The sequence below is a fragment of the Bos javanicus genome, chromosome 3 (assembly GCF_032452875.1).
Source record: "Bos javanicus breed banteng chromosome 3, ARS-OSU_banteng_1.0, whole genome shotgun sequence".
NCBI lineage: Eukaryota > Metazoa > Chordata > Mammalia > Artiodactyla > Bovidae > Bos > Bos javanicus.
The window spans coordinates 58,927,350-58,951,562 of NC_083870.1; the positions used below are offsets into that span (position 1 = coordinate 58,927,350).

General features: G+C 40.1%; 1 protein-coding gene across 1 annotated transcript in view; it reads left to right on the top strand.

The window, feature by feature from the left end:
• The window catches only part of DDAH1 (dimethylarginine dimethylaminohydrolase 1), a 157,154-nt gene that overhangs the window by 119,942 nt on the left and 12,999 nt on the right, over nucleotides 1-24,213 (top strand). Inside the window, exons 3-4 of the mRNA XM_061411418.1 lie at nucleotides 811-884; nucleotides 1,663-1,782. Coding sequence (XP_061267402.1) covers nucleotides 811-884; nucleotides 1,663-1,782 — 194 coding nt within the window. The remainder of the gene's footprint in view (nucleotides 1-810; nucleotides 885-1,662; nucleotides 1,783-24,213) is intronic.

Genomic DNA, 24,213 nt, shown 5'->3' on the forward strand with positions numbered 1-24,213 from the left:
TTTCTTTCTCCGAAACTTTAGTGCTTTATAGATAGATGTATTTGAGGGTTAATTTGAAATAAATAGGTGTGTTGTTTTATTTTTTATTTTATTATTATTTTTTTTTAGGTGTGTTGTTTTAAAGACAGCTCTTAGAGCTGAAGACCAGTCAGCACTAAACTCATTTTACTGAGATGGTTTCGTCAGCCCTTACATCAACACTATGTTTAAAAAAAAAAAAAAAGGGTATTTGACTCATCAAGACTGTATAGTATTGTTCTTTTGGGCGAAAAAAAGGAAGTTCTGCTAACTTATTGCTATTACTTAATTTCTGATTACAGGTTATTAGTATGTTTAATTCTGTTATTTTCTAAATAAAAACCATATTACCTTATTGTGGTAAAATATACATAACATAAAATTTACCATTTAACTATTTTAAAATGCACAGTTCAGGGGTATTAACTGCATTCATGTTTTGCAACCATCACCACCATCCATCTCCAGCACTGTTTTGCCTTCCCAAAATGAAACATCATACCGATTAAACACTGACTCGCTAGCTCCGTTCAGTCCTCTCCCCCATATCAGCCCATGACAACCACCATTCCATTGATACTTTCTGCCTCTATCAATTTGAAAGAGTTTATTTCTAATGGCAATAATCTGAAATCATTTATGTAAAGAAAGTAGGAGTCAGGGTACAAGTGGAGCTGACCTCTACGGTAGGAAAGAACTGTGTGAGGCTTTGAAGTCTTTATTTATAGATAGAAAAATAGCATGCCATCACTGATGCTACCCACTCACTGTGTTCCATGACATTTATTATAGGCAGAGAATTTTTTGTGGGCCTTTCCAAAAGGACAAATCAACGAGGTGCGGAAATCTTGGCTGATACTTTTAAGGTAGGTAAAGGATAATTTATGCCTGGCACAGAGTAACTACCTAATAAATAGTAATAAACCCATTGAATCAATATGTCATGAATAATGATATTTTTATGTCATGGGCTTTGCAAAATAACTCCTAATGTTTGTATGTTTGCTAGAAGTTTTAGAAGCTAGGACTTAATAAATAGACTTCATGGGACTCCCACAGCAGCAACAGATAAAGTTATCATGGACATTCTGCTTTTTCCCAGTGTATAATCAATCATACGACCACTTGGCAGATATTCCTGGCACAACTGATGACTTAAAAAAATGTATCTGGAGTCCCAGTTGTCTCTAAAATGAAATGTGGAATTTTTCAGATCGGAATTAAAGATCACCCACACTTGGCTGCCTACTGTGTGCTGGGCCTTGCACATACATCCTCCCAAGGTCCCTTTACTCTACTGATTTTGAGCAGATTGGCTCACCAGACTGCTAAGGAAGAGATGAATCCCCAAGAAGCTGTTCCCCAGGATGATGTGAGGCTCTTGTCTGCACGGGATATTCAGACACATCCATCTAGAGTAGCCCCCTCTGTTAAGGCAGTCACAAGTCAGGTAGGAGGCTCTGCACTTCCTTTTTAGAAGCAGTCTTCATTTAATTGGCAATACCCAAACCTATGAGGCCCAGTTTTCCTTCCAGATGTTCAGGGACCCCAGCAGCCTCCTGGGGAGCAAGAATGTTTTGAGCAGGTTTGAATGGATTTTAGAGTTATTCTGCTATGACAAACTACTTTCTCTCATATGCATAGGACTATGCGGTCTCCACGGTCCCTGTGGTGGATGCTTTGCACTTGAAGAGTTTCTGCAGCATGGCTGGGCCTAACCTAATCGCTATTGGATCCAGTGAATCTGCACAGAAGGCCCTCAAGGTAAATGTAAAACTTTGCTCTTTCGAAATGCAATAGGCACTGCCTGCCGCATGGTTTTTCTAATACTGTCTATTGGACAGAGAGCAACCAAGGGTAGCAGGGAGAGAACTTGAGCTTTCTCTGATTTACACTGTCATGACCTCACATTTATTAGGAACCAGGAGCACTTAGTACGTACTGTTACTCTGAGTAAGTAAGTTCTTGTTGTTCAGTTGCTAAGTCATATCTGACTCTTTGCAACCCCGTAGGCTGTAGCCCACCAGGCTCCTCTGTCCATGGGGATTTGCAGGCAAAAATACTAGAGTAGGTTGCCATTTCCTTTTCCAAGTAAGTACTTAGTAAGTACTCTTCCTGGAAAATACACCTATCAGAAGAATTCTTCACTAATGAGTCATTCTTCCTCACACACCAGGTTTCCTAGAAAGAAATAACTCATCACAGTTATTTCTTCTGAGGAAAAGGAGGGCATTCTACCAGCAGAGCTCTTTATAATGTTTTATCTCTTAACTCAGGTAATTGGTACACAGAGTCGTTACGTTATTCTTATCCTTTTGTACTTCTGAACTATTTCATAATAATCTTTTTTTTTTTTTTTTAATTTTATTTTATTTTTAAACTTTACATAATTGTATTAGTTTTGCCAAATATCAAAATGAATCCGCCATAATAATCTTTTAGAAAGCCATGATTCAGAAGTACCTAAAAATTTTAACTTCTCCATTTGCAATGGAATACTTAAATTTTAGGAAAGTCATTTTTCTCATTTCACAGATAGGAATCGGAAAGTCCAGAAAAATTACTACTTGCTTTGGGTCACACAGCTGGATGGAGAGTAGACGTCATTCGTAGTGAAGATTTTCTATCGTTATGTGCTTTACAGTTCAAAGGCACCTTCCTTCTCTGTAGCTAATAACCCTGGGAGATGATCTGGACACTTCATAAGGGCAAAGACCTTGTCCATTTCAGTCACCATTTTGCCCCTTTATGCTTGCCCCAAGGTGGTCCCTAAATAAATATTTGGCACACAATGAATAAATGAATGAGGGAAGTGACTTTATCTCCATTTTGCAGTTAAGAACTAGATCGAGTTGCTCCCCCCAGATCACAAAGCTAATACTAAAAGGTGGGCTGGGACTACTTTTTGTCCCTTCCTCTCAAGTGGTCCTGCATGACATGTGACTTATTAAAGGACCAAGACAGGGATTTCCCTAACAGTCTAGTGGTTAAGACTCTGTGTTCCCAATGCAGAAGGCACAAGTTTGATTCCTGTTCAGGGAACTAAGATGGGGTTCCCAGGTGACTCAGTGGTAAAAGAATCTGCCTCCCAATGCAGGAGCCACAGGAGATGTGGGTTCAATCCCTGGGTCAGGAAGATCCCCTGAGATGGAAATAGCAACCCATTCAAGTATTCTTGCTGGGATAATCCCATGGACAGAGGAACCTGGCGGACTACATTCCATGGGGTTGCAAAGAACATGGTTGAAGAAATTTAGCACTCACACATGCAGAAAACTAAGATACTTCATGCAGCACAGCTCGGCCAAAAAATAAAAGTAAAGAAAAGAACGAAGACAGAAATTTCTCTTATGCAAAGAGAGGAAATCTGTGAGCTCCAAGGTACACAGTTTATTTGTTTGCCCTATCTGGTCTTGACTCTTCTACGTCAGGGCTGGGCTTGGTTTAGTTTGTCTGGGAAGCAACCTCTGCCTCCCAATTGCTGACTTTCTGCTTTGCATTATCTGCAACTTCTTTCAGTCAGTGCACTTGGCCTTTCTTTCTTCCCTTTACCAGACTGTATCTCTGATTATATTTCTAGGACCTTTAACAATTGTTGTTGAATAATCTACTTTGGATTTTGAATTTAGTGGCTTTTTCTATGTTTCCTTTAGAGAATGTCTTTTGTTCTGTTTCATCTGGAAGCCTGTGTCAACTTTCTGCATATAAAAAAAGAAATGATGCCTTGAAAGGAAATATTTGATGAATGATGTCATTCAGAAGATCTAGGAAGATTATGTCTCTCCTCAGGGACTAACTATGATGTCTTCCCATGGCAGCTGGGTTGGCCTGCACGTGTCTGAAATTGATTACAAGGGAAGGAGAAGGCTGAAGTTGTCCATGCTATGCCTTTGTGTAAATTAGCAGAAAGAACCTCCTCTGGGTAGACCAACTAGAAAAAGTAGTTTCATCTGCCATTCTGGGTAAACTAGGTCCCTAACTCAAATAAATTGGTCTCTAACTCAGTAGGTCTCTAACGCAAATTGGTCCCTAACTTAGTCCAGAGAAAACTAACATGTAATAAACTAAGAGATAAAACAATATGGTTAACTAGCACTCAGTTATATGAAATAGCCCTAATTGTTATTCAGAAGATAAAAAGAAACTCCTTGAGGCCTAGATATTCAGAGAAAACTTTATGAAGAAAATGTGGCTTGATGTGGGTCTTGAAGGGTTTCTCAGAGTGGGATTCAGTGAGAGAGGGTTCCAGGTGGGGACAGGAAATAAGCAAAGACTAAGCACAGTATATTCATGAAATGTGACCAAACTAGCCCAACTAATAAAGTTTTCTTGTGGGTTCCAGGGGACACAGCTGGGTGGGGCAGATGATGTCTGAAGAGGTAGGGACATAAAAGTGAGCAAAAGAATGAGTTTATCTCCATGAAGTAGAAGGCTGGCTATCCATAGGCTCCAAGCAGAAGAGGCTGTATTGCTGCAAAGCTGTTGGACCATCCCTCCTTTTGCAAAAAATTAAATGGAGAGGGAAGGCCCTGTGGTCAAAAAATGGCAACTGATGACCTGGAAAAAGAAAGCCAAGCCTCAAGTTCCATTCTATGCCTTGGCCACTCACTCACATTTCTCCATTAATCATTTCTTTTCCATTGTCAAGTCCTCTAAGACCACATTTTTTAAGAGCATCCTGTGAGGGTTTTATAGTCCTCCTTCCTTTAGAGTTCATTTGAGTCAGTGTTAATAATGATGTTCACTCTATACTTGAAAACCTCTGTGTCAGAAACTACAAATAATTCTGACTAGAAAGACATTCTTTGGAGACTGAATTTTCCATCAGAAAATATGCTTCATAAACCATGGGCCTGTGGAGTTGGCCAGTGCCCCCCTGCCATGTTCCTAGCATCAAAAAGGTCCTCTTCCCTGGTAGCCAAGGTAGGAGTACAAAGTAAACTGAAAACTAATGACGTCTCCATGAGGGTCAGAAATAAGTGGGTTGGTGAAATTCGGATTTAGTGAGTTGAACTGGTTATTTGAGAACAGTTTAGGCACCTGCATTAAATCAATGAATAAAATTGATGGTGGGTAAGTCCTACTGCTAATTTGGACATATAAATACTGATATAGACAGGCAGGAAGACAAATGGATGGAGACAAATATGTCATTTCAGTTCAGTTCAGTCGCTCAGTCGTGTCCAACTCTTTGCGACCCCATGAACTGCAGCACGCCAGGCCTCCCTGTCCATCACCAACTCCCGGAGTTCACTCAAACTCACATCCATCAAGTCGGTGATGCCATCCAGCCATCTCATCCTCTGTCATCCCCTTCTCCTGCCCCCAATACCTCCCAGCATCAGAGTCTTTTCCAAAGAGTCAACTGTTCACGTGAGATGGCCAAAGTACTGGAGTTTCAGCTTTAGCATCAGTCCTTCCAAAGAACACCCAGGACTGATCTCCTTTAGGATGGACTGGTTGGATCTCCTTACAGTCCAAGGGACTCTCAAGAGTCTTCCCCAACACCACAGTTCAAAAGCATCAATTCTTCGGCACTCAGCTTTCTTCACAGTCCAACTCTCATATCCATACATGACTACTGGAAAAACCATAAGCTTTGACTAGACGGACCTTTGTTGGCAAAGTAATGCCTCTGCTTTTCAATATGCTATGTAGGTTGGTCATAACCTTCCTTCCAAGGAGTAAGCGTCTTTTAATTTCATGGCTGCAATCATCATCTACAGTGATTTGGGAGCCCCCAAAAATAAAGTCTGACATTGTTTCCACTGTTTCCCCATCTACTTGCCATGAAATGATGGGACCAGATGCCATGATCTTAGTTTTCTGAATGTTGAGCTTTAAGCCAACTTTTCACTCTCCTCTTTCACTTTCATCAAGAGGCTTTTTAGTTCTTTTTCACTTTCTGCCATAAGGGTGGTGTCATCTGCATATCTGAGGTTATTGATATTTCTCCCAGCAATCTTGATTCCAGCTTGTGCTTCTTCCAGTCCAGCGTTTCTCATGATGTACTCTGCATATAAGTTAAATAAGCAGAGTGACAATATACAGCCTTGATGTACTCCTTTTCCTATTTGGAACCAGTCTGTTGTTCCATGTCCAGTTCTAACTGTTGCTTCCTGACCTGCATAGAGGTTTCTTAAGAGGCAGGTCAGGTGGTCTGGTATTCCCATCTCTTTCAGAATTTTCCACAGCTTATATGTCATTTACAAGTAATGAAATTGTGGGGGTTTTTTCCACTTCACAAGTGAAAATACTGAGAAGAGATGAAATAAGACATTTTGACTAGGATCTCATGGTTTCAGAATCAGACTTCCTGGACCCAGCTTCTGCTGGCCCCAGTTGCCCAGCCCACTCCGTAGCTGTTCTTTTTCTATTGGAAAGCCTTTTCTAATTATTTTGCCATGGATTGGTTCTAGCTAAGCTCCCTCTTTCTCCTCCCCTCTCTCCAACTATTCCTCTCTTCCCATTTATTGCTGGTTATCAGTATCTGATCTGTATCAGGGAAGATGTGAGTTTGGTCCCTGATATCTGTTTTTCCTTTGTAAATCTTGATGTCTCAGTCTTGTCTCCATAGAGAAGCCCCTGGCCACTTGGGCATCACTTTGAAGGGTGTAGCATTTAAACAGGAATGAACTGTGCCTTTCTGTGCTACACACTGAAAACCCGATTGCTTCCCACATCTGTCATGCTCTTTGAGTACTTGCTTCCTTCAGAGTCTTTAAAACTACTTCTTGCATATTCATGCAAAGCTGAGAGCCCAAGGGCTTCCCGGTAGTCTTACTGCATTTGAAACACTTTGTAATGGGTTGCAGTCTATTCTTGGTTAATGAAGTGGGTTCTTATGGAGATAGTCATCATACCTGTCTAGGCTGTAGGAGATTTAATAGTGTATGCATTGTCTATTTAAATGAAATAATCCATCTAAGATGACTTTAGCAACTCTCTGCTAAAAAGCCCAGAATGTATTTCATGCAGGATATATTTAATATACTTTTAATACAGTTTATCTAATATAGGAAAGAAAAAAAGGAGGACCTATCATTACCATATTTTACCATTGATGTGGCCAAAGTACTGGCAATTAGGTTGATTTGAAATTACTAAAGATATTAGATACCAGGTCTTACCCTAGAAATACTATTATCTAAGCAAAATTAGTCTTTAGAGCAACCTGCCCTTGCTATACTTTTTCTCCTACACTTTTCATCATTCCCTTCGTGCCCCTGGGCAATCACTACCTTCATCCTGCTCTTCTAGCTATAAAAGAAAATAATATAAGAGTAATTAATTTATTTTCAGGCAGTAGATCCACTAGTACTCTTCCACGAGGAATGTTTGTCTTCCCAAAGACAATGAGAACTCCAGTTGCTGCACAGCTGGAGCTCCGAGTCACAAATGTAATTTGAGCAACAGAAGCCAACCTCCGGATAACACATATTCTCTTATCTCATTCATTTAAAGTTAAACAAGAGATAAAACTGGAGTGGGTAGCCATTCCCTTCTCCAGGGGATCTTTCCAACCCAGGGAATCAAACCTGGGTCTCCTGCATTGCAGGCAGATTCTTTACCTTCTGAGCCACCAGGGAAGCCCAGAGATCAAACCACTCTATGCTATTAGCAGTTAATTCAAGAGGGAGGGAGTCATGGTGTGCAGGGCCATCTTGTATGTTATATTTTAATTTTTAAAGATTAGTAAAAATACATATATTATCGGAAGTGGGCTGTGATTAACTTACAGAAATAATTCTTCAGTAGCTAAGTCTGTCTCAAATCCTTGCTTTATCTTCCATCTGATATCTTTTAATAAGGAAAAAGGCAAACTTTATATACCCCTTGACCAATATCTCCCCATTTCTCCTCGCCTGCCAGCTTTGTAAACCTTAAATATATATATATAGTCCTTTATATGTCAGTAAAGCTGGGGAAGGAAAAACATAATAAAGAGTAGATTTGCACTACATCTCACCCATTCTTTTTCTATATCCGTGCCAAAATCGACTTGCTTTCCAGGAACCTGGATTAATTACATGCTCTCTGTCACAGGCAGACAGATCGTAATTCTCACCATCGGGAGGGGCTCTCAGTAATAATTTTTAACCCAATCTTCTTGGTAGCATTTAGTCTTCCAGCCAACTGGGAGTAAGAGAAAGGAAGGAAGGAAGCACAAAGAAAGGGAGTGAAGAAGAGAGGGAAAGGAGGTGGGGAAAAGCGACACTTAGTTAAAACAATCAGAGGAGGAAGCTGCTGCCCTCCCCAAGTTCAGAGCTCCAGGGACTTGTGGTACTGACATGTTGAGGGGTGTGCCATAAGCTGGCCAGGTGGCAAGAGGCATATCCCCACCTTCCTAACTTAACCCCACACAGGAGACCAGGTATTTTTCTCCTTTCAGCATCTGCAGTTTTGTTTAGTGACCTTTCTTTTATTACTAATTTTATTCTTTTGTATCACAATGAATTACTGTTTAAGATTTTTAATAGAAACACTAAAAGGATGTAGTAAGAAAAAAATTATGAGATCACCACTCCATTTTTTGTGCCTTTGTCATATAAATGGAGCTGAACTATAGTACATAGAATTCCAGTAGACTTGTAATTTTAAATTAAAAAGATCATAATGCATCTGGATGGAAATGTCTCTAAGTTTTTTATGTTTCCTGAAATAACAAATTACATTTGTAAGATTCCTTGAATGAGGACACGGCCTGCTTGCTCTGAGCTAATTTAAATTGCATAGAATACAGTGTGTTTTTCTTTTGCATGACTAACTATTTAATAGAGGTCACTGTGTATTTCCTCTCGTTTTGACTCAGCTTCAGCATTGATTTTATGTCCAAAAATGTCCATGTTATTTTATAGGTGGTCATTTAAAAAATGAAAATGGAAAAAGTCCTTAATGTTTTTGGATTTTGTATGTTTTTTTAATCACCTGGAATTTCCTTTAATGACAACTGGAACAGCAATAGCAAAAACCAAAAGACAGAAGGAGAGCTAACCAGTATCAACAGCATGATTGAAATGGAAAAATAAAGACTTTGCATTTTCAGTTGCTGTCACAGGGAATTACAGTCTGTAGCCACAAGATTTCCCACTTTGTGTCTCTACTGTGAAGGACAAATTGACAATCCATCGTAGGTTTAATTTAGTCTCATTTTTGGGTTTTCTGTTCCAATTGTATTCACCAGATTCACAAGACAATGATCTTTTAAAAAATAATCAACCGTGCCTGAATTAAGAAATTAAAACACAAAACCAAATAGACTCTGAGTTTGTAACAACTGTTTATGCTCCTTTTCCTGGCAGCAGTTGGCTTATCTGACAGTATTCCCAGAGCTGTGTGCCAACAAGGCTGGGGTGGCCAAATAAAATGCTTTGGCATGAGAGGGCAATAAATAATCTGAAGCTCGGAAACCAAAACAACCTTGCTGTATATCAGCACTAGTCCCAAGCAAGGCAGGAAGAAAGCAAAATTGGCCAAGTAGGAGAAAGGGAACAATAATGTGTTTTTTTCTCTTGAGCTTTTAAGAAAATGTCAAAGAGGAAAAAAAGGAAGAAATAACATTTAAAAGGCTGTTCATTCTATCCATTATATAATGGACATCAAAAAGTACTTAGCAGACTCTATGGGATGTCGTTGGGGGAACTCAAGTATCTTGTTTGGAGGTTGAGCAAATGGCCTTTTACGGGTTGTTTCAATCTAAGACTCCTGCTCATGAAAGAAAAAGCCTCTGAGTGACCTTGAATTGGTGGTTCCTGATAAAAGGTGTGGTTTAAAACTTTCTGAAAACACACTGTCCTAACCCTATCTCAGAAAATTCTGATGTTCTAGGTCTAGGATCCAGTCTGGCCCTCTGAATTTTTAAAAATTTATTATTGAGGTATAGTTGATTTACAGTGTTGTGCTAAGTGGTGCTGTACAGCAAAATGATTCAGTTATATATATATATGTATGAATATATATATATATATGTATGAATACATTCCTTTTCATAGTCTTTTCCATTATGGCTTATCACAGGATATTGAATATAGTTCCCTATGCCATACAGTAGTACCTTATTATTTATCCATTCAATACACAATAGTTTGCACATGCTAATCCCCAGCTTCCCCACACAGCCCCCCTCCATCTTGGCAACCACGAGTCTGCCCTCTGCCAGGCATCTGTATTTTCAGAAGTTCCACAGGTGATTCTGGTACACAGACTAAGTTGAAAGCCACTGCCTTCAAGAATTTCTACAACTTACAAAATCACTTAACTTATGATCCTGAATAATATGCACCTGAGGAAGCCAATCACTGTGTCTATAATAGAGGTACAAAAGAACATCCTCCAAGTAGCATTAAAAGTTAGAGAAAGTATCCGAATCAAAAACGATCGAAAGGCAGAAACTCCTTACTCTTTTCATGCCAAGAGCTCAACATTGTACAACTTAAAATATTAATATAATACCTAACTAGGTAATACGTTGAATGCCATCATTCAATCCATTTGACATGTTAAACTTCTTTATTAAAATATTCTGAGTTATCAAAAATCACTAATGTTATCATTTTCCAAGAATAGAAAATTTGCATTTGACTCATGCTTCCCAAACCCCTCCCCCAAAACACACATACACACACACACAAAGAAAATCTAACAACAGTACCTTATCTTGATGTACAGATTTATGCCAAAGAGAAAAAAAGACTAAACTTCATATTATTACTGATATTAGAGAAAAAAACTTACTTTACAAACAATATCATATGTTGATTGGACTGAAGAAGCACAGTTGTCTAAAGGGCCAAAATGGATTTGAGGGCAAAGCAGAGAACTTTAGAGTCCAAATTCACAGGTTGTCCTGGCTCTGCCTCCAGCTCTCCCTGTGTGACCCCGTCTCCAGTAGGCAATCTCATCCTGAAAAAACAAAGTTCAATCAGCCTCTCCAAGGAATGAGAGCTTCATTCCTCCCTGCTGGAAATTTCATGACAGGCAGTCAAGGTGAAGGACTGTGTCTCAAGCATGGCAAAAAGTAGCAACCGTCTAATTAGAAAGCACTCAGTGATATAGATAGTTCCAAAGTGGGTTCACTATAGACTCTTGACCATCGTGACATCGTCCTTTCAGTGGCAGTAAGTGATAGAAGACTTAGGCTTAGCTGAACGTGCTGATGCTGGCTTGAGGATAGAAAACTGCAGAAGACTCCATCCTAGTTCCACCTCTCTTTGAGGAGGCTTCAACTGAGTGTGTAACTTATTAAACTGGGTATCTAACAAACATCATCATTTCCTAATTCATACATAAAAATCTGATAGAAAAAAAGGTAAGGTTTCCAAAACCTTTTATTGTTGTCTCTTCTGCAAAAAAAGACTTTTCAAAAAGCAGATGAAAGAAAAGGCAATTAAAAAGAGATTGCATGTGTGCGAAGTCTCTTCAGTCGTGTCCAACTCTGTGCAACCCTATAGGCTATAGCCTACCAGGCTCCTCTATCCATGGGATTCTGGAGGTAAGAATACTGCAGTGGGTTGCCAAGCCCTCCTCCAGGGTATCTTTCAACCCAGGGATCACACCCATGTCTCTCGTCTCCTGCATTGGCAGGCGGGTTCTTTACCACTAGCTCCCCCTGCTGCTGCTAAGTCGCTTCAGTCCCCTGGGAAGCCCCTAAAAAGAGATTACAGCTGAGTTTAAAGTTAAGGCTTCTTGAGCATCACACAGCAATTTATTGAGCAACTATATGAAAGATAGAGTCTCATACACAGGGAACATAGAGGAGGATGCCCTCAAGGCCTCTCCAGCTGAACTGGAGAAACAGGACGGTGTCAGTGTAAGATAAGGCAAATGCCTACTAAATGATGCAGGGTCCTAGTAGAGGTAGTGGGAGTTCCAAGGACAGAGTGATCACAGGAGGAGGGAACCAAAGTCTGAGTGGACCTGAACAAACAGCAAAACACAGACGGACGGGCACAGGGGATGAGTGTTCACTGTAGATGGACAACGGGGGGAATGTATATTTTATAATCAACAGATGATGTGCAGGGACAGGAAGAGAATTAAGGTCTAAGAAATAAGTTGGGGCTAGTCCAAAAGTAAAGGAATTGGAGTCTTCTTATCTGCAGGCTGTGGGAAGCCACTCGATTTTTTAGCAAAGGTGTAAAAGGTGGTATTTCAGAGAGATCTGTCTGATGTTATACCTAGAATGATTTAACAGGAAGATCAGGAGTAATAAAGCTGGTTAGGAAGCATCACACAGTCCAGAAATAAAGGAAAGGAGGGTCTGGACTGGAGAAGCAGCCATGACAACAGAGAGGACCCTGCAGGGGGTGAGTTCTATTTACAGAAGTAGCAGAACATCATAACTGATGGAGTTGAAAGAGCAGGGGAGGAAAAAGACTCAGGTCAGCACTTGGACAGATACTTATAGAACTCCTGTTCTGTACCAGGCACTGTACTAGGCCCTAGGGGACAATGATCAACAAAATCACATCAGAAAAGACTACCAAATGGGGTGCCTTTGGTGGAATTCTCAGAAGAGAGTTCAAACTCTCCCTGGCATGGTGAATTCAGTTCTTTCCATCAACACAGGAACAAACTATAGAAAGTTGGTGGACGAATGTGTTGCTGGATTCCTCTGACCTAGATTCACATTTTGAGAGCTGAGCTGTACTTAAGACACATCCAACTGACGGCAGCTCTGGTAGATGGCCGACGTCTAAGCTCGTAAGACACTAACGGGGCTGGCTCCCATTTCAGTTTCCATTGGCAGCAGTCAGCGGCTCATCTGAATTTAGAGTCTCTGTCCTTTACCCTTTTCCATTTATTTTTTATTATCTTTATCTACTCACTCTCAAAAGCACATGGAAAAAAATCACTTTAACATTTGTGTGCCCTCTGTCTCCAGCAGGGTCTCATTGTTTCTTGGCTGAATTGAGTTGGCAAAAGACCACAAAAAAAAAAAAATTTACCCAGGATGATTTGTGCCTCATGGGCTGAAATCGTACATCACAGAATGGCCTATGTGACACTCTCACCAAGCCAACACCAGTACCCTTGATGTGGAACAGATTAGGAAATGTGTCAGTTGAGCTGGAGGGAGAATGGTTGGGTTTTGGGTTACTGTTTCTCCGTGAACATCACATGTATTAAATGCCTTAGGTGTTGATGAGTATCCTATTGCTTGGCTGAAGGTTAATAAAGCATATGGTAAAACCTAGGCACTAAATTAGAAATGACATTTCAACCCTAAATCATTCTCCAACTTCTAGAGAAAACACGCACACAGATGGATACAATACTGGGATTTAGCCCGTCCTTAGAAACAGTGACATACAAGAGAAGCAAATTAAAAGTAAATATTCTGGGGGAGAGGGATAAATTAGGAGCTTGGGATTAAAATATACACACTACTACTATATGTAAAACAGATAACCAACAAGGACCTACTGAATAACAAAACCACTCCAGTAGTATTCTATCCTTAATAATCAGTTACTATTTCTCCCAATTTTAATCTGTTTTTCACTTATGGTCACTGGGGGACCCGGTATTTCTCAAATACTATCTGCCTACAGATGTATAAAACTTCGGAGATAGCTTACAACAAAGCCATTCCCTTTTATCTTTTTCTGGAGTGGGACCAAATTCAAAGCTGTAGCCACATATCCAGAGGGGACTTTTGGTACAGAGTTTCAAAAACAAAACATCTACACCCCGGAAAGTGATGAGTTCAATATAGATTAGCTACCAGTAGTTGTAATATCAATAGTGGTAATAATACATTTTAGGTGTGATGTTCATGTTAATTTAATTTGAAAAGCCTAAGTTAGTGATCTTTCAACTTTAACATACCCAAGAATCACAGAGTGCACATTTGAAATGTGTATCACAGGAATTCCCTGGCAGTCTAGTATTACCACTTGGGCCTTCATTGCTGTGGGCCCAGGTTTGATCCCTGGTTGAGAAAATAAGATCCTGCATGGTGTGGCCAAAAAGAAAAACTAATGCATATATATAGAATCCAGAAAAATGGTTCTGTTGAACCTATTTGTAGGGCAGGTATAGAGACACAGACATAGAGAACAGACTTGTAGACACAGCGGAGGAAGGAGAGGGTGGGACGAATTGAGAGAGTAGCATGGACATATATACACGACTATGTGTAAAGTAGATAGCTGGTAGAAAACGCTATATAACACACGGAGCCCAGCTCAGCACTCTGTGACAACCTAGGGGGTGGGGTTGAGGGGGAGGTTCAAGAGGGAGGGAATCTATATATACTTATAGCTGACTCACACTGATGTACAGTAGAAACCAATACAACATTGTAAAGCAATTATCCTCCAATTAAAATAAATAAATAATGACATGCACATCACATTTCTTGGGTTGACCACAAGAAATTCAGCAGCAACCCTGGCATGGAGCCTAGGAACCCCTGCATGACTTGGGTGCAGGTAATCTGTAGACCACGCTGTGAGAAGCATGCCTCTGTCTGGAGTTCACCAGACATCCTATATCAGCATTTGAGGGCAGGGGGCGACGATTCATGCCAAAAGTAAATCACTGTGTTGTTGGACAGAAAATGCCCCCTAATATCATTCAGAACAGTGTCTTATAAAATAAAACAACTGGCATAGCACTTCAGAGAAGTAACACTCATGTGATTAAAAAAAAAAAAAAAACATGCAGAAACTAGTACAGCCACTATGGAGAACAGTGTGGAGATTCCTTTAACTGGAAATAGAACTGCTATATGACCCAGCAATCCCACTGCTGGGCATACACACTGAGGAAACCAGAATTTAAAAAGACACGTGTACCCCAGTGTTCATTGCAGCACTGTTTAAAATAGCCAGGACATGGAAGCAACCTAGATGTCCATCAGCAGATGAATGGATAAGAAAGCTGTGGTACATATACGCAGTGGAATATTACTCAGCTATAAAAATGAATGTATTTGAGTTAGTTCTAATGAGGTGGATGAAACTGGAGCCTATTATACAGCGTGAAGTAAGTCAGAAAGAGAAACACCAATACAGGATATTAACGCATGTATATGGAACTTAGAAATGGTACTGACGACCCTATATGCAAGACATTAAAAGAGACACAGATGTAAAGAACAGACTTTTGGACTATGTGGGAGAAGACAAGGGTGGAATGATTTGAGACAACAGCATTGAAAAGTGTATTACCATATGTGAAATAGATGACCGGTGCAAGTTCAATGCATGAAGCAGGGCACTCAAAGCTGGTGCTCTGGGACAACTCAGAGGGCTGGAGTGGGGAGGGAAGTGGGAGCGGGGTTCAGGATGGGGAACACATGCACCCATGAGTGACTCATGTCAATGTATGGCAAAAGCCACCACAATATTGTAAAGTAATTAGCCTCCAATTAAAATAAATCAAGTAAATTTTTTAAAAGTTAAAAAAATCACTGTAGCAAATTTCAAAACATAAAGTTTATGTTTCCATTTTAAGAACAAAAAAATGTGCAGAGCTTCACTAGATTTTTGAAATACAAATACCTATGAAAAGCTAATTTCTTTAAAATACTGTCTTTTTAGGTGAAATGCTTACAGAATAAACAATATCATGAATTCCGTCTAGTTCCTTTTTCTCTGTTGATAATGTTTACATATTAAAATACAACATATCTGCAATAAGTGTTTATTGCTCTAATTCTCTTGGGCTACATAAGGCTCTTAGACTTGAATAGAAAAGTCTGAAGGTCTGAAGTCCTGTGGCTTGACAATGAACAGGATACTAAATTCTTCAAGTAGGAATAGTGGAAAGAGGAAGGAAACTTGGGTGGGAAGTGTTGTGTGCTCCCATCCCTGAGCTTGTTAGGAAGAATTTGAAAAGGTGCCCCTGGAGAGAGCACCCACGCTGATTAAAGCTGGAGTTCCAGTGACAAGTATCAGTTGCACAGAAGGATGCAGCACAAGCCCTGGCTAGAAGCTCTTCTTTGCTTCCAGAAGGTTGAGCTCTGAGTGAGTGTGTCTTGCAGGAAATTGCATCAGGAGATTTTAGGAAGATTTTAAGAGTTACTGAAATGGCAAAATGCACTGCTGAAAGATTATTCATCCATTTGTTCAACATTTAACAAATGTGTTGAGCGCCTACTCCATGCCAGGCCCTGCACAGAGAGCCAGTGATGTGTCTTTGCCTCTCTGGAAGCTTCATCCACTCTCCTAAGATGACTTGGTTACCTTAACTCAATTCAATCCAAGCAGTATGTCGATTGCCTAAAGGGGCAGAGGTCAAAATTTACACAGTAGGGATACAAAAATGTATGGCTCTCTGAACCAATTGATGACAGTCAGCTAGTCGCCTTCTCCAACTTCTATGCCACCCTTCCTTCTTATTAATTGAACCTTGAGTTTTAAATGAACATATTGCCACTTGGAACAAAGTCCACCCCCCTCAGCTTTCTTTGTCCTAGGTATAACAATGAGACAAAGCATTGTCCAATGATATGAAATCAGTGGTGCTGGGTATGATATCCAGGAAGCCTGGATTTGAAAGAAAGGAGTTGTGCCCTTCTCCGTACCCAGAAGCTTGAAAAAAATATGTGAAGGCTGGAGCACAAGGCTATTTCATATCACTAGGATAAGGGCTACATAACAGAGCAAGAGCTAGAAGAAGCTCAGCCTGTGGTGACTGTCAAGTCCATACACTGCACTACAACCTCAAAACTTCTTTCACATGACAGAGAAAGAAACTTTTAAAAGTTGTTTAGAGGGGGCAGGTACTTTCTGTCGTAGCCAAATTTAGTTCTCAATGATAAAAGCTGTTTGTCTTCACTAGCCATGAACAGAAAACCCAGGTCAAACTGGCTAAAACTGTGAAAGGAGAATTATTGGTCCCTGTTGTTCTGAAGTAATGTAGACTTTAAGGTAGATTTGATAGGTCTGCTCACTGATGCTGACAAAGAACCAGACTCTGTCTTCCCTTCTACAGATGAGCTTCACTATAAAGCTGGCTCCTCTTCAGGGGAGCACGGTGGTTGCCAGCAGCTCCTGGCTACTTGCCTCCTCACCCCCATTCAGGGAGAGGGACATCAGTTCTCTCAGAAAAGTAAGGAAGTTTCTTTCGATCTTGTCCATTCTTATTGGTTCAAACTGGTCATCTGTTCATCCCTGAACCTCTAATGGAACTGGGGGTGAATTTCTCCGGTGCTACAGTTTCCTGACTGCATCCAGGCACAGTGGAGCACCACAAACAAATTCACAGGAGTACAAGGGTAGAAATAGAAAATGTTCAAAAAGAAAGATACACCTGTCAGACATCATCCACCGTTCTACTATTGTTTGGACCTGACTACTTAATAAATAAAAGCTTATTTATTTATGATAGAGCTTATTTTTTTGTTTGTTTTGATTTGTGTTTCACTCTCTTTTCTTGGCCTGAAGGCCCCATGGAAATATTCCTGGGACACTTAGGGGTCCTGTGAACCAAGAGAGGAACCTTTGGCCTAGAGTCTCAGTCCTGCAGTCAGAGGTGGAATTGGCTTCCCCCAGATAATGTGGGCTTCACAGGGAGGTGTGGATATACAAGTGAAAACCCAGGTAGCTACTAAGAAAGCAGAGAATGGATGTGTGGGAAGCAACCGCAGTGTCCTTAGGCCCTTGGAAGAGCTAAACCCTGCATTCTTAGAGAACTGCTCTAGGAAAATACAATAAGGCCTTTGGGGTAAAAGGTGAGACCCTTGAAGGCTTGGGATCAGCAGGGGACAATACAGCTAAAGAGAAAGCAAAAATGTCCTTTGTTAGAAACAACAGGAATGCGGAGATAGGGAAAGAGCCGAGAAGAGCGAATGAGGAGACATCTGGACTACAAAGCAGAGTTGTCGCACCTTTGAAGAACACCAGCATTTCATATTCTAAGTGTCTTTATCACTGCAGTACTCCAATCTGCCAAACTTGAGAACAATCTATCACTGTAGGTGAATAGAGCTTTTTCTCCAGGCAGTCAAAGAGAGACTGGGGTCCCAGCTTATGTTGACATCGTTTAAAAGAGGGACAGCGCCTGTATAATAATTGTATTTCTAAAGGGATCTAATTCAGTGGGGCCAGGGATAACATGTGAATATCAGCTACCTCCTTTCCCTTCTCAACCTCTCTCCCCAAATTGGTCAAAGTTATAGAGAGGGCATAGACTAGTGGTTCTCAATCCTGTCTCCATATTATAGTCATCTGGAGGCAGGATTTAAAAAGAAACAGTGACATTTTTCTGCTTTAGACCAAGTCAAAAAAAAATCTCTATGATTGGGGCCCAGAAACCTATATATTTTTTTAAAGTTCCCCAGATGATTCTAATGTGTGGCCCAAGTCGAGAACCACTGGCCTAGGACATTCCACAAATCATGGAATGCAATTAGGTTGTACTGGACAACCTACTTTAGATCTTGAAAGGGAAGAGAGACTCCTTAACTTGGGAGTGGAGGAGAAGGCTGGTAAGAGGTTGATTGTTCCTCTTTGTCCCACTTAAATTCTCTCCACCAAACCAAGACCACTAGAAAAGGCCTGGACTGAGTCATGAGAACTAGGGTGTAATCCTAGCTTTGCAGTTCAGTTCACTACCTTTGTGTGATTTTAAGTAAGTCACTTAATTTTTTATCTCTCTGAACCTCCATAAAAGAGAAGTGGGCTTGATGAAATGACATCACTTTCCCGAGTGTTCAAAGTACCTTCTCAACATTCATGGTCTGACACTGCTGCTGCTGCTGCTGCTAAGTCGCTTCGGTCGTGTCCAACTCTGTGCAACCCCGTAGACGGCAGCCCAGCAGGCTCCCCCGTCCCTGGGATTCTCCAGGCAAGAACACTGGAGTGGCTTGCCACTTCCTCCTCCAGTGCACTAGCAAAGGCCAAATTCAGGAGGAAACCACAATTTCTCTTCCCCATTTCAGAAATGTAAAACAGAGAGCCCACATAAGTACGTGAGGTGGGATGGCTGCTTTCTTCATCCGCCATGGTTTGGTTGTCATTTACAGGGGATTTGGGTTTCTTGTACAAGATATGTGTGGATAACAGCTGTTTTCTTAAATACCAATCCATTTCTTTTCAGGGATCCTATTAATTCAGAGGAAGAATAGAAGAGCAAATGCTATATACTTCTTTGGAAGTTTGATTTCTCTTTTTCTGGTTATTTTTCCTCCTATCTCCCATAAGTATCTGCTTTTCTTTTAAAATATGAATAGATTTGATAGCTTTCTTCTTAAAACCATGGTTTTCAACCAGAGGCAACTTTGTCCTCCCTTTCTCTCAAGGAAACATCCAACAATATCTGGAGATATTTTTGTTATTATGTGGGGGGTGAAGGGGGTGGATGCCACTGATATATAGTGTGTAGAGGCCAAGGATGCTCAACCTCCTGTAATACACAGGACAGCCCCCAAAACAAACAACTATCCAGCCCAAAATGTCGACAGTGCTGAGGTTAAAAATACCCATCCTAAAACATGAGTGAAATCTGTGAACCTTGTTTCACAGAAACTTCCATTTCTGAGCATATCATAGTTGAGGGGCTTTTATTCCTGATGCGTTCAGCAACTGCAATGACTCCTGAAGATCAAGTAGTTCATGACAACAAGAGAGTCCCTCAGAAGCAGGGTATTAAATAGCTATATACAATCTCGGTGGGCTTCCCAGGTGGCACTAGTGGTAAAGAACCCGCCTGCCAAAGCAGGAGACATAAGAGATGAGGGTTCAATACCTGGGTGGGGAAGATCTCCTGGAGGAGGGCATGGCAACCACTCTGGTATTTTTTCCTGGGAAATCCCATGGACAGAGAAGCCTGGTGGCTACAGTCCATGGGGTTCCAAAAAACTGGACACGACTGAAGCGACCTAGCACACACGCATGCATACAATCCCAATATTTATTCAATTTTTGTGTAACATTATTTACAGACATTGGAACTGTTTACAGGCAAAAATTAGTAATTGTAAGACAATCACAGAAATTGCCTTCACAAGTACGAAATCTGAAGACGTTTTTGTTACCGGCCTTTGAGAAGTAGACTTTGGGACCCCTAGAAACTGAGATGTTCAGGATCCTTCACTGACAAATTCAGTGGGAGATAAACAGGTTCTGTTTTGACTATGTACATGTGTTAAAAATAGTCTGAAGGGCCTCCGTCAAACTTAATAGTAATTTCCCATAAGGAAAGGGAGAAGAGAAAAGACAATGATGGAATAGAGGGGGAGAAAGAGGGTTTCAACTTTTTAAAGTCAGCTTTTGTGAAATATAATTTCCATACAATCAAATTCACAAGCTTTAAATGTACAGTTCAATGGCCTTTGACAAATGTGTACAGTTGCATTAAGTCCAATAGAACTTTTTTCATATTTGACAAGAAACTTGTGTTATGTATTTTTATAACTTGTATTTTCATTTATAATTTAAAAGCCTATTTTTAGAAGAACTGTTTGAAATTATGTAATCATACATCACCTGATTTCTTAAGTAGCTTACAAAGATGGAAGGAATATAGCAAAATAACCTAACTGGAAATGAAAGGGAAAGATGGTGTAAAAGGGGAACAATAATTTAAATTGGAGCCAAGTTTAATAATGTAAACTGTGAATTCTCATTTCCTCTTTACACGTAGACAATAGACTTTACATTTCCGATCAGTCATCTTCTCTTGTATGTTTGAAAGCTTCATTGAGTTTAGGCTCCTATTTAGCAAATCCAATTTGCCATCCTTCCTTTTAAGTATTCATGATACCTTATACCATCAGTGTATTTCAGTGTATTTCAGTGTATTCAGTGTATTTCAAAAGCTCATTGAAAGCTAATCCTCAAATATTGTCTGCCATGAGAAAACAAGAGCTACATGAGCCAAATTTTAAAACTAAAGTTATCCATGGTACTAACAAAGAAGGTGGAGGATGACTTAAAGTAACTTTCTATGAAAGGCCAACGTATGCTGAAATTCAAGAACCAAGTCTTAGAAAACCATGAAGCCCCTTGTATAGGGCAGTGGTTTGCTACAGCCAGCTTACCCAGGCCAACTGTTACATTTTGGGGAATTTTGACAGGTGCTTATTAAACACATCTGTTATAAAAAATCAAATTGTATAAACTTATGATTAAATAAATTTTGTTCTAAAAAAGGTAATAACTTCCTAATTATATTATTACATTTTACTTAGCTGTGCTCTTACAGTTGTTTACATCTTTTATGTATATGGTAGTGTTATATAACACTGTGGCCATGCACATCCCTTCTCAATGCCATATTCAATAATATCACAATGGTAACTTGAAATTGGCTACGGTGAGAATGTTTGCACCACAGAAATCAGCAAAGCTACAAAACAGGACTTAATTTATCATTTTACTGATTTTCTAGACATAAGATATTGATGGAGAAATTTTTTAAACTTTTAATTTTATATTGGGGTAAATATGCTCAGTCACTAAGTCAAGTCAAACTCTTTGTGACCCCCATGGCCTATAGCCCTCCAGGCTCCTCTGCCCATGGAATTCCCAAGCAAGAATACTGGAGCAGGCTTCTGTTTCCTTCTCCAGTATCGGGGTATAGCCAAATAACAATATGATAGTTTCAAGAGAACAGGGAAGGGACTCAGCCATACATATTCATGTATCCTTTCTCCCCTAAAGCCCCCTCCCATCCAGGTTGCACATAACACTGAGCAGAGTTCCATGTGCTATACAGTAGGTCCTTGTTGGTTATCCATTTTAAATATAGTAGTGTGTACATGTCCATCCCAAATTCTGATGGGAAAAATTTTAATTATGCAGATTAAACTTAAAAGTGTATTATGTGTGTAACCATTACACTGAGGGAAAATGAGGAAATATTCTTCCAGTATTCAAAAGCTACTATGCACTTTAGCAATGAAGTCACTTACATCATTGCCAAACATTGTTTCATCCGTCTTACTATTGTCAACAAAATATCACCCAGCAGCCATTTTGGAATTGTTATGCTGATTTGTCAGTTGCAGCTATTGGTTTGGCCTCAAATGCACAAACTGCAAAAATCAACAGAAGCATTCTGTGAGAATCAATTGGCAATACGAAAATTACAGTCAGAAGCACTGAAGTCTTTATTATTATTTATAGATTATATGCTACCCATCCTTTATAATATAGTAAAATTTATAATAAACTTCTATGGGTATATTAGGCATTTATTTTCCCCCACATTTACCAGCATACTACCACCTGGAGCTGAAGATCTCAGGGCACTGAACATATGCTAAAGACTTGTTTCTTTAGCCTGTACCCAGGCTATGAGTACAGTTTTGTAGAGCAATTAGAAGTCCTAAAGGTGATTTTCTTCACACTGTTCCAGAAAAGAAACAAAAAAGAATGCTCTTTCGTGTGTACAGACTCTCCTCTAACCCCAAGCAACTCTTTCATAAATGGCCAAGCACACCAGGTCGAGGATTTTGAATATCTCAAAGCAAAACAATCACAATTATTGCATAAAAAAATGTAAATGGGTACCTGATGAGATAACCCAGGAATCACTTGCTCATACGTAGACTAAGCATTAATCCACCAGTGGTGGGGTCCGAGTCAACAGCGCTGGACATGGGCATCATTACAAAGTGTGCATGTTTGGCCATTTCTCATCTCTCATCTTCGAGCTTGCCCCTCTGCTGCTCTAGAGGTGATAATGCCTCTTCACCCACTGTCCTTTTCTATTCCTGAAGGCTTTTCTCTTGCTTTATCTGCTTAAAAAATAGAGTAGCTATCTCTGAGGAAACCAACCTTTGTAGTCTAATAGCAAACTCAGACAACTTCAGGGGTCAGACATTCTCTGTCCAAAATGCACTTAAATGCAAACTTTTAAAAATATGTGCATGTCAAATAAACTATATCTACAGGAAAAATTAGCCCACAGACTGTCAGTTAGTGAGCTCTGAGTCTAATCTTTCAAGGGCAATTTGCAAAGGTGGCAGATTGATGTGACCACAAAATGGTGGGCATTTGGAAGCTGACTTACCTGGATCTGAATCCTGGATTTCTGTCTTCGTGTGTGACCTTGGACAAATTACTGAATTTGTCTGAACCTTGGCTTTCTTATCTGTAAAATGAATTGTTGAAGAGAGGAGTGAAAATAGATGAACCATCAATAATTAGAAGATAGCTCAATAAACACTTCAATTATTTCTTGTTATTGAATGACCCAAGGGAAACTGAAAGATCATCCAGTTCCCAGTACCCAGGGAAGTTAATTTTTGATGATGAGATTTTGGGAGCTGAATTTAGGGTGTAGGTATCTGGTGAAGCAAAGCCAGGGCATGACCTCAGTAGTCAAGTAGGCAGCTGTCTACTGTACTTATTCAAGACATAAGGATAAGACTGTGGGGGATTTGCATCTGCTACATAGCTAGTCATAGAGAAGCATGGCAGGGGGAAGAAGGGAGGGAAGAATGCCAGACTTTGCATTTGGGAAGGGATGCTCTGGTCTGATTTTTTTCCTCTCAACCCCTTGAGTCAAAAATTTAAATCAGGGCTGTAACTCACCCAGAGAATTGCTAGTTGTTCCTTCTGCCCCTACTCTGCTCCTCAGCCCTCCACAGAGTTCAGAGTGGTCTTATAAGAGTTGGGAGGGGTGGGGGAGGGGGTGCGGGTCCCAGCCTTCCATAGAAACCATTGTGTTTAAGGATTCCTTCCAGAAATAGTTTTTGTGACTTGTGGTTGTAGTTTGAATAACAGAAGAAATCTTTCCTCCACATTTGCATGTGGCCCATATGATCTGAGTAAAAGCAGCAGCTCCAAACATGAGATAATTTATGGAGGAAATGTCAGCTAGCTTGGAAGGAAATATTTGGCATTGAAGGTTTGCCCAGATTTAACTAAAAAGAACCATGTAACTTCATTCTTAGGATCTATACAACCCATCAATTCAGAGAGGTTGTTTAAAAGGCAGCCTCACTTGGGTTGTGTTCATTTTGAGCTGATCCATGGAAACACTATTAAAAAATGAAAACATGATATCAATTCTAGAATGTCATTCATAGCTATCTGACTGAGCCTTAAAAGGACTGCCAGGACTTGATGCCTGGCATATTGTCAAATTCTCAATAAACTCTTGACGGATAGGTGGGTAAATAAATGTATGAATTATTTTAGATATCCAGGAGCAATGAAAAGTGTGCTTGACATCATATACTATATCTCAATAGAATCTATAATGAGTTGTTTTATTGAGTTGGTTTCACTTTGA